Source organism: Haliotis asinina, chromosome 5 (assembly GCF_037392515.1).
Source record: "Haliotis asinina isolate JCU_RB_2024 chromosome 5, JCU_Hal_asi_v2, whole genome shotgun sequence".
In the NCBI taxonomy this organism is placed as follows: Eukaryota; Metazoa; Mollusca; class Gastropoda; order Lepetellida; family Haliotidae; genus Haliotis; species Haliotis asinina.
The window spans coordinates 55,810,402-55,822,209 of NC_090284.1; the positions used below are offsets into that span (position 1 = coordinate 55,810,402).

The 11,808-nt window shown below is 40.9% G+C and overlaps 1 protein-coding gene across 1 annotated transcript; it reads right to left on the reverse strand.

The window, feature by feature from the left end:
- Positions 1–2,008: 2,008 nt before the first annotated feature.
- LOC137283607 (trypsin-like) lies at positions 2,009–8,994 on the reverse strand. The gene is made up of 6 exons (XM_067815199.1): positions 8,883–8,994; positions 7,178–7,364; positions 6,137–6,270; positions 3,414–3,566; positions 2,664–2,845; positions 2,009–2,284 (listed from the first exon to the last, which is right to left on the reverse strand). The coding sequence occupies exons 1-6, from the start codon at positions 8,923–8,925 to the stop codon at positions 2,123–2,125; spliced, it is 861 nt and encodes a 286-aa protein (XP_067671300.1). The 5' UTR covers positions 8,926–8,994; the 3' UTR covers positions 2,009–2,122.
- Positions 8,995–11,808: the final 2,814 nt, after the last annotated feature.

The window sequence follows — 11,808 nt, forward strand, 5'->3', positions numbered from 1 at the left end:
CATGCTGACGTTGTGTTGATTGGTTTATGAAGAAGCATCCATGCTGACATTGTGTTGATTGGTTTATGGAGAAGTATCCATGTTGACATTGTGTTGATTGGTTTATGGAGAAGTATCCATGTTGACATTGTGTTGATTGGTTTATGAAGAAGTATCCATGTTGACATTGTGTTGATTGGTTTATGAAGAAGTATCCATGTTGACATTGTGTTGATTGGTTTATGGAGAAGTATCCATGTTGACATTGTGTTGATTGGTTTATGGAGAAGTATCCATGTTGACATTGTGTTGATTGGTTTATGGAGAAGTATCCATGTTGACGTTGTGTTGATTGGTTTATGAAGAAGTATCCATGCTGACGTTGTGTTGATTGGTTTATGAAGAAGCATCCATGCTGACATTGTGTTGATTGGTTTATGGAGAAGTATCCATGTTGACATTGTGTTGATTGGTTTATGAAGAAGTATCCATGTTGACATTGTGTTGATTGGTTTATGAAGAAGTATCCATGTTGACATTGTGTTGATTGGTTTATGGAGAAGTATCCATGTTGACATTGTGTTGATTGGTTTATGGAGAAGTATCCATGCTGACGTTGTGTTGATTGGTTTATGGAGAAGGATCCATGTTGACATTGTGTTGATTGGTTTATGGAGAAGTATCCATGTTGACATTGTGTTGATTGGTTTATGAAGAAGTATCCATGTTGACATTGTGTTGATTGGTTTATGAAGAAGTATCCATGTTGACATTGTGTTGATTGGTTTATGAAGAAGTATCCATGTTGACATTGTGTTGATTGGTTTATGGAGAAGTATCCATGTTGACATTGTGTTGATTGGTTTATGGAGAAGTATCCATGTTGACATTGTGTTGATTGGTTTATGGAGAAGTATCCATGCTGACGTTGTGTTGATTGGTTTATGGAGAAGTATCCATGTTGACATTGTGTTGATTGGTTTATGAAGAAGTATCCATGTTGACATTGTGTTGATTGGTTTATGGAGAAGTATCCATGTTGACATTGTGTTGATTGGTTTATGGAGAAGTATCCATGCTGACGTTGTGTTGATTGGTTTATGGAGAAGGATCCATGTTGACATTGTGTTGATTGGTTTATGGAGAAGTATCCATGTTGACATTGTGTTGATTGGTTTATGAAGAAGTATCCATGTTGACATTGTGTTGATTGGTTTATGAAGAAGCATCCATGTTGACATTGTGTTGATTGGTTTATGGAGAAGGATCCATGTTGACATTGTGTTGATTGGTTTATGGAGAAGTATCCATGTTGACATTGTGTTGATTGGTTTATGAAGAAGTATCCATGCTGACGTTGTGTTGATTGGTTTATGAAGAAGCATCCATGTTGACATTGTGTTGATTGGTTTATGGAGAAGTATCCATGTTGACATTGTGTTGATTGGTTTATGGAGAAGTATCCATGTTGACAATGTGTTGATTGGTTTGTGGAGAAGGATCCATGTTGACATTGTGTTGATTGGTTTATGGAGAAGTATCCATGTTGACATTGTGTTGATTTGTTTATGGAGAAGTTTCCATGCTGACATTGTGTTGACTGGTTTGTGGAGAAGTATCCATACTGACATTGTGTTGACTGGTTTATGGAGAAGTACCCATGCTGACATTGTGTTGACTGGTTTATGGAGAAGTACCCATGCTGACATTGTGTTGACTGGTTTGTGGAGAAGTATCCATTGTGTTGATTGGTTTGTGGAGGAATAACGATGGTGATATTGAGCTGTTGTTATACGAAGAAATAAGATGGTGACATTGAGCTCATTGGTTTATGAAGACATAACCATGTTGACATTGTGTTGACTGGTTTCTGGAGAAATCAGATGTTGGTGTTTTATGAAGAAATAATGTGTTGATATTGTGTTGATTGTTTTATGAAGAAATACCTATGCAGATTTTGTGTTGATTGGCTTTTTGTGCGGAACCAAAACTTTGCAACTCTGTTGGTTGGACAAGAAGTAACGGTAGATTAGTGTGTTCAATGATATTTTATTCAGAAGCATGTGAAATGAAATCTTTGACGACTTGAATCAAACGACCTCGACGGTCGTCGATGTCCTCGTTAGCTGAGTGGGACAAGGTCCTAATGCCTGTCTATTGTGCGTTCGATCCAGTCCAGGTACGAAGTGAGTTTAGTATACAACCCAGGGTACTCCGCTTTGCCACAGTTGTAGCCAGTAGAGACGACGGCTCCTTCGTGCCACGCGTTGTCATAGTAACACGCCAGAGGTCCGCCAGAATCGCCCTGAAACGAACGCAAAAGATGCTTTAATGGCAGGTTGACCTGCATGTATTTTAGTTTGGACAAGTGATCACAGAATAGTGTTTTAATATGATACTGACGTGGTGTTAAAATGCATGTTCACATACTTCCGAATGGGTACCCGATAGGATGGAATAGCGACAGCACCTATATTCCCCACAGAGCTGAATATCAATAATGCATGGATTCTTTATATGAAAATAATAATACCAGCTTTTTTATAATTTGGTGGTTTTATTAGTTTTACTTTTGTTTTATAACTAAAACTGCGCTTAACCGTCACTTACTTTCCCATATTGCTATTTTATCACTGTATATCATATAGGTGACTTTAAATCGATATTGTCTGTTTATTTCTCACCAAACAGGCATCTCGGCCTCCCGATGGGCTCCCCGCACAGATAACCGACTCTTCCTCTGGGGCGTAGAAAGCTTTGTCCGGGTCATCGTCTGGTACGGTAGCATATCCTTGACTACACCGGTCCTGTTCAATGACCGTGATGTTCACCCTCAGTGGAATGTACATGCTCCAACCGAGAGGCCCTGTAAAGGTGTATTAGTGTTTGTGATGTAGTCATAATTATAGTCAGATATTTATGAAGTATAAAAAGACGAAACATTGTTATAGTCATTAAAATATCAATCCTTTCTTTCAACCAACCATACACTCAGAAGAAATATAATTAAAGGATTGAGACACATTCCACTGGCGAACTGTCCCGTGTCGGTCCTCGTTTCTTTGAGCCCCTTACCCTAATTATGCTCCGTCTTTGTAGTTTGCTACTGCCCTAAGCAGGTCTAATTATGCCTCTAGATATCTGCTCTGTCGCTTCCATTCAACCGCTCAAACAACCCTTTGGAGTATATTTCAAACATTGTGTATCTGTGAAGGTCCGAGTTAGCATTACTTGTGTCGTAAGAGGTGGTCAGTCTCTCTGACTTGGCCGACACATGTCATCGTATCCCAGTTCCCGTAGATCGATACTCATGCTGTTGATCATAGGGTTTTCTAGTCTAGTCTATTATTTAAAGACCGCTGTTTATGATGGAATACTGCGGCGTAAACTATATTCATTCACTTGCTCAAACACTGTGAGATGACGTTACTTACTGTATGCTATCTGCCCCCATCCTGCCACCGACACACTGGCCCCGACTTCTGTACACCTTCCTTCGGTATCCAGGGCGATCGGCTGGACATACCTGGACAGGATCGCCGGACGCTTCAACTTCAGGAGGGTCAGATCCCGTAAGAGGGGGCGTGCTTAAATGTTAAAGCTATAGTTTAACGTAACCGAGTCACCATTTAGTTTACTTACAGTCGGGGCGTCAGGGAACTCAGATGTAAATGCAAAATCTTGACTGACGATGGCTTGGATACATCAAGACCTGGCATAGTGTAAATGCGGGAGCACAATATTGTGCTGTAAGGACGGGTACAGAGACGTGATGACGTGGTGTAAGGACAGGTACAAAGACTTAATGACGTGGTACAAGGACAAGTATAAAGACGCAATGGCATGGTACAAGGACAGGTATAAAGACACAATGACGTGGTACAAAGACCGGTACAAAGACTTAATGACGTGGTACAAGGACAGGTATAAAGACGCAATGACATGGTATAAGGACCGGTACGAAGACTTAATGACGTGGTACAAGCACAAGTATACAGACGCAATGACATGGTACAAGGACAGGTACAAAGACGTAATGACGGGGTACAAGGCCAGGTATAAAGACGCAATGACACGGTACAAGGACAGGTATAAAGACTTAATGGCGTGGTACAAGCACAGGTATAAAGACGCAATGACACCGTACAAGGACAGGTATAAAGATGCAATGACATGGTATAAGGACCTATACAAAGACTTAATGACGTGGTACAAGGACAGTTATAAAGACTTAATGATGTGGTACAAGCACAAGTATAAAGACGCAACGCATGGTACAAGGACCGGTACAAAGACTTAATGACGTGGTACAAGCACAGGTATAAAGACACAATGACACGGTACAAGGACAGGTATAAAGACACAATGACATGGTACAAGGACAGGTACAAAGACTTAATGATGTGGTACAAGCACAAGTATAAAGACGCAATGACATGGTACAAGGACCGGTACAAAGACTTGATGACGTGGTACAAGCACTGGTATAAAGACACAATGACACGGTACAAGGACAGGTATAAAGACGCAATGACATGGTACAAGGACAGGTATAAAGACGCAATGATGTGGTATACATAAGAATAGATACAAAGACGTGGTATAATGAGAGGTACAAAGACGTATTGATATGGTATACAGACACGTACAAAAAATTACCGACGTGGTACACCGACAGGTACAAAGACCTATTGACGTGGTATAAGGACAGGTACAATGACGGATTGGCGTGGTATAAGAACGGTTGCAAAGTTGCACGTGGAATGCAAAAAGCGCACGTAAAATCCCCAAAGCATCGCTCTTTAACTATGCACAAAGTTCAGCGTCCCCTGACATCACACAATTGAACGAGCCCCGATCTTAATCATTTAAAGCTTACGTGAGACATGATTGGTCATCGTGTTCAACAAAAAGATCCTCCTGTACAGACCCTGGCCAAAAAAGAAGCTGCTCTACACGAGGAAAACATAGACTACAGAGGAGAGTGCCAGCTGTCGTACAGTCACATAGACGTTTCACTGCGTATTGACCTTGAATCGTGTATGACACGCAGAAAGACATTTTGAATGTTCACATTCACGAATAAATTCAGCATTCAACATTCCAGGGCCAAACCTGTACAGAAATGGTTTTGCATGAAAATCAGTGTGTTTTGAAAGAGCCATTATCATCATAACATCAATATTGATTCCAATTTTGTCGAGTCAAAGGATAAGCTCACGTTTTTCAAGTTATGTTCGTGTCGAAAACTTACCATTGCGAATATACAGTGGTACTTAATTAAGCTCTTTGTGTATATGTGGTAATACACAGACACAAAGACTTAATCGCGTGGTACAAAGACACATACAAAGGCAGTGCATGCAGACTCACGACATAACAGATCATGAAACCTTTCCTCTTAAACCTCCTTACACGCTCTTTGTGACATAGTGAATCGCGGTAATGGGACAAGACAGTCTAAGTTAACTTAGTCTCAGTGTTATTCGTTACACTCCACCACTGAGTCTAACAAACCCTAGTAGAAGGTCGCCTCACGTAACCTTTGAGCGACCTATGACCGTCCAATGACGGTTAAATATATTTAATCAATCACATAACGGCTACTACTTAGGGATCGGAGGTACTTACAAAATATTTAGATCACTGACACAGATCTCTCCACGAACAAAAATCCTCATATAACACAGCTACTTGGCCTGCAGTATAAACGGTGTGGGAGTTCGGTTGACATGGTTACCATTAGCTTATATTTCCGCAAGATGACATCCTTGAATATTGCCAAAACCAGTCTGCGACTGTTTACTCACCGTTGTCATGGTTGTAACATCACCCGGAAACGACCAAACGCTAAATACAATTCGGAATTGTTCTGGCACAGTCTAAGTAAACTTATATAAGACTCAGTGGTGGAGTGTAACGAAATACACTGAGACTAAGTTTAATTAGACTGGTTCTGGCGCGACCCTTTTCGAGATGTACAGAGGCTAAGTTTACTTAGACTGTGGGGCAAGATCAACAAGCATTACATTTACTTCTGCTGTCTTTGCAATGTATGTACAAATGCTTTATAACATACTACTCAGAACTGTTCATTCTAGTAAATCCAGTTTTAAGTGCCCCCTTTGTTTTGTCCGGTAGTGTATGAGAGTCACACCTGTGTAGTTCTTGTGTCTGAAGACCTTCCTTATCCGCATCCGTTGTTCCGTTCCCTCTTTCTTGTACTGGTTGTGTTCGCCGATCAAGACAACCCAGTTGCTTTTATTTTCCAGCCCGTCCCATTCTTCTGCACTGTCAAAGTGGGAAACATCATCAAACAGACAGACAGACAGACAGACAGACAGAATGACGCAGTTAAAGGTGAGGCAAAAACAACATGTTCATAAGAAAGAAAAATGTTCAACAGCGAGTCACCTCTTTGGCTCATGAGACACTTTTAAAATACTTTTTACAGATATATAACTTATGCAAATACGATTATTGAATAAAGGAACACGAATGCTGTGATAAGTATTGCTGTTAATCTCAGTTATTTCCCCCCAATTTACCAATACTAAATAGTTTCTTGAGAATATCGATAAAAGTAAAACATAAAGAGTCTTTCTGTTTTAAAATGGTGCATGATATCCGAATTTTATTTCAGATTCAATTTTATAACTGAAGGTTGTTGGTTTATTGTCTAACTCGCTCTGTAAATAGTCCAATATGAACCAGACAATCCAGTGATTGACATCACGAGCATAGATCTACGAAGTCTACGAGCCTGACAACCCGCTCCTGTTACCCAACTCTTGAAGCGGCAAGACGAATTGGTAACTGAAAACTGTTATTCCGCTAACAATTCAAATACTTGTTGTGGTATAGGTTATCGAATAGGAAGTATAGTAATGTTTTCAATATTTGGGGGAAACTTGCTAAGTGCGGCGTTATACAACATACTGAAATTGTAAACTTAACGTCCACAGCACAACAGACATATCCGTATCAAACATACCACCGTCAAACAACAGTTCCCTGCTTGGTTTATTTCACTGACCATCAAACATTCATTTGGTGTAGTTTTGTCAACATTTGACAAATCATATAAATAGACACACATAAATATGCATGAACATGCGCGATTTCAAAATTAAGATCAACCCATTCTGTTATACACAAGTACGCTATCAGTCTGTCAATAAGAAATGTGTTTACTTACTCGAAGCAATGTCCGGCAGTAAGGACCCACTGCGGTCGGATCAGGGTGCCGGTACACAGATGTCTCTGGCGGGTCTTATTGGTAAACGGGTGGTCAGGCTTGAAGTGGAGAGACACGAGGAACGGCCACTCACCAGGTTCCAGTGGGGTGCCGCCCACTACACCTTCAACCACGTGTCCTGTGGCAACTGGAGAAATATGTATATTGAAAGCACATGTGGAAGAAGATCTTTCAGACATGACCTTGCTTATCTGGGAACCTCCAGTATATGACCATCACGCTCGTCAATTAAACTATTTTTGTATCAAGGTGTCCCATCATTTTTTTACTCAGAAAAATATGTATCATCATCAAATTCTTTGACATCCTTCTTAGTTTTTTCTGTTGTATTCTCACAGACAGTGTTCAAGAAGCAAGCAAACAATGCTGGAAGGGTCGACATATATGAAAACGCAATGTAAAACATTACTGGAAACCCGAGGTAAGATCCGGGTTAGAATTCTTTTTCAACAACCTATGTTTGTCCAAAGAGGCAGCAGCTGCTACTAACGGGATACAAGTCATCGTATCCAAATTACGTACATCTGTGCTCATGACGTCAATCACTGAATTGTACGGTCCAAACTGGATTATATGGAGACCGTTGTCATATAATTGGAACATTGCTAAGTTGACAACAAACAAAACAAAAATTGAGAAAAGTGACCACTTCAAGGGCATATTGAAGAAAAACACATTAATTTGACAATGCGAGCACGTGCTTACGTGTGTGCTTGCGTGCCTGTTCGAGGGCGTGCGTGTGTGCGTGCGTGTAATCTGGTTGACAACCTGTGGAAGACTATTCACGATTTCTCCCGAAAAGACGTCTTAATCGCCATTCACGTGCGTCATTCCACTGATACAGTATGTGTAATCGCGTCGTGGGCAAGGTAGGGCTGGTACAGAAAAGAAGAAAAAAACGCCCGTGGTCCAACCTGGAAAGGCGCTGGAAATTATACGTGAGCCTGTTATTGCTGCATTGCTGACCAATGGACAAGGGAAATTAAAGCCACCTGGATAGTTTTCTCATGGGTGCAGTATGCTACATACCGATTGTCATGACATCCACGTCCTGTAAGGGGTGGTGCAGTAGCTCAAATGTTAATGTGTTCGCTCGTCTCGACGAAGACCCGGGTTCGATGCCACACTTGTGTGAAGATAATTCCTTAGTGATATTGCAGGAATGCTGCTGAAATTGGCCTTAAATTCTATTTACTCACTCATCTTTATTTGTTTCGGTCAGAATATTTGAGTCACCTATTCTAAATACATAAACTGGTCAAACGATAGCTGTTCAAGTATTTGTTGTCGCGGTTCTCTGACTTGGGAGTGAGTAAGTAAGTGAGGTTAGTTTTACGCCCCACTCAGCAATATTCCAGCTATATGGCGGCGGTCTGGAAATAATCGAGTCTGGACCAGACAATCCAGTGACCAACAACATGAGCATCGATCTGCGCAATTGTGAACCGATGACATGTGTCAACCAAGTCAGCAAGCCTGATCACCCGGTCCCCTTTCGTCGTCTTTTACGACAAGCATAGTCGCCTTCTATGGCAAGCATGGGTTGCTGGAGGACTATTCTACCCCGGGACCTTCACGGGTACAAATAATAATGTCAAAGCATGGATGAGACGCAATAAAAATATTCATCATTGATTATACTTACCAATTCCGAGGCACACGACAACCAACGACAGAAATGCTGCCATTGTTCCCAAAGTTCACCGATGTGTGTACTACTTTAACCAGTGTCAATGAATCTCGGGCTTCTATTCAGCTATTCGCTACCATTTCGATTACCTCCCTTTCTTAGATCACGCGATTCACTAGTTCGAAGACCAACTGAGTTGTGTCTTGAAGGTAAACAGAGGCTCTTTTCACGAAGCATCCTTTAGCTAGTGTTAACCTTAAGTCCCATCCTTTAACGTTGACTTACGATCACCTCCGTGCTTTGTGAAGAGGCCCAAAACCTCACGTGAATGAACCAAAGCAAGAAACGTTTTACAGTAATGATGTTCTCGATAGCACTTTTCAAACTCTATTCAGTTCAGGATAACGAGTTAAAGTGCAGTTCTTTAAACGCTATAGTTGTTTAAAATTGCGGGAAGGGTGGGTGGCTCAGTAGTTTTAGAGGCTACAATTCGGTTTGGACACGATCGCGCGTTCGAATCTCGTTCTACCCTGAAAATGTTGATAAGTGTATCATCACCGTAGGTGCTCAAAAGAGGCACCACAGAAGCAAAGGTCTAAGGAGTGCACTAAACTGAAATGTCTGGACTGGTCAAGACAGCATGAAACCCTGCTCACTCACTCACTCACTCCAAAATGTAAATACTGCCGATTTTCACTCTTAATACAAGATCTGTAATAGTTGATCTGTAGAGCTGAGAGCTGTAATATCATTTCAATATATATCGTATGTAGACAGGCTTTTCTTATAGAACTATATGCATTTTCATAAAGAAAGAAATTAGACTTTAAGTAACAAAATATTCTTTTCACTAGTAGTTACAATAGGCCAGTGATATTATTCAGGTCGACCCATCTCTCTATCACCACCACGCATCCTTCCGACTGGGGATGAGACTTCTTAACCCAGTTGTTGTGGTGACCCTCTCTAACAGCGGATCCGGTACTCGGATATGGCGGTAACTGGCCACATGTGTCACATCGCCGTGTTTGTCTTCGTCCAGCATGATGAGATCATACTTACGCTTGTATAACGCCGATATCTAGCTCAGCTGATCGAAGACGCTTTGTTTTTCCCTCGATCAGCGGATGTGTATCACAGCGGCGCATCCTATTATCGATCTCAACTCCCTGGGGATCATACATGTAGGGGTCGCACGATAATGTTCTGTCTAGCCCGAAATTAATTTTACTGCCATTTCTGTCATGTACGTAGTACCGACATCCAGCTAGTACGTCCAGTTAGTGGGCCTGACAGTCTCTGAACAATGCCACTTCCGTATACCCCGGCCCCCACTCACTGGAATGTTAAAGGAAGTAGTCAGCACAAATTGGAGCTGAATAAGCTGAAAACTTTATTCATCTACAGTTAGATTTTGTTTTTCTTAATCAAAACTTTATCCATAGAATGCACGCGCGTGCGCGCGTGCGTGCGTGCGTGTGTGTGTGTAAGTGCGTGAGCGCGTGTAAAGTTGGTGTAAAACTCACTCGCTTCGACTTTCGATGGTTATATGTCCTCCGGTAACGAGCCAGCATGAGTAGTCGTGTACTAAAGGAAAATCTGATAATAAGTTCAGATAAATACAGAATTCATGCAACAAACAATAGCTTAATCTATATTTGGCGAAATATGACATTCACGTAAACATATTATTTCTTGCTGAATATTCTCTTTCGGAAAGCACAAGATATTTTGCCCAGAGTTAACTGAATCGTTTTCTTTGATGTTGAAGTAAAAAGTCATTATTACCATTTTCTTTGTGATTTGTGCAAGAAGTGTGTTTATCAGTTTATCATCACTAATCAAACCTCAAAATCAGACTAATGATTTCAAACGGCAAAATCGACCTTATCCATTGTTGTATCGCTAGTTTCTTGACATGTATCGCTAGTTTCGTGTACGTCATGATTGTCAGCAAACTAAAAATAATCACAGCGACAGAAAATCAGAAACCTGTACGACGTAATTATATCAGTCTGATTGACTACTAACCAATCACAGTCAAGTAGTTACAAAAGGCATTGAAGAATTCGTTATAAAAGCCAGATCTCCGTGACTCTAGTCCCTCTTAATGTGCCGAGAACTGAACTGAATCGGCGTTTAAGGTGAACTGCTACCTGATCACTGTTGTATATGTTCTAGTAGGTGAGTTATCATAAATTGAATTTTAATCGCGTATAATTTAGTGAAAAATGTATTATTCAACTCCAGCAACTGACGATGACATCAGTGACGATGTTCGGAATCGTTTTCAGTTCACCTGGAATATGCCTGGACATTCGTAAATATACTGCAATGTTTTCATTACATGAACTCTTGGTTCCCGGCACGGTGTCTGTTATATGTTTTAAACATTGCAAACAAGACACCCATATTTTTTACCGTTATACTATTTTGCTGTTTACTGATGCATGTCTGCGAGCGTGGTTGAGCATGTCAGAGCATTTGGAGGACGTTTATGGCTGAGGATAATGGATGGTTGAGTTGGGTGGCGGTCGGGGCTTGGGAGCATATTGAAGCGCACGTAAAATCCTCGTCACCTCTGAGTATTGGTTCCGATGCTGTGATCGACCATACATGGTTTGATGAGCTGCATGACTGTGTGTACCTTTTCAAAAGAGAGATGGGGCATTTTAGATCTGCTCATCCAAAGGAACATCCATTTCTGCCAAAGTCCAAAGTTATGTCGTGGATTCAAGACCTCAATATGTGTTTTCATGATTAAAGATAGTTGTTAGGAGCTCTCTGACTGGATTTTACGCCACTTTTAGCAATATTCACGCGACATCACAGAAATGGGCTTCTAGACTAACAGCTAATCTCTGAAATGAACATATTTTACTGAAAAAATGTTCCTAGTGAAAAAAAATAATATAACAAAATGGAGCCCTGAGAGTTTCTT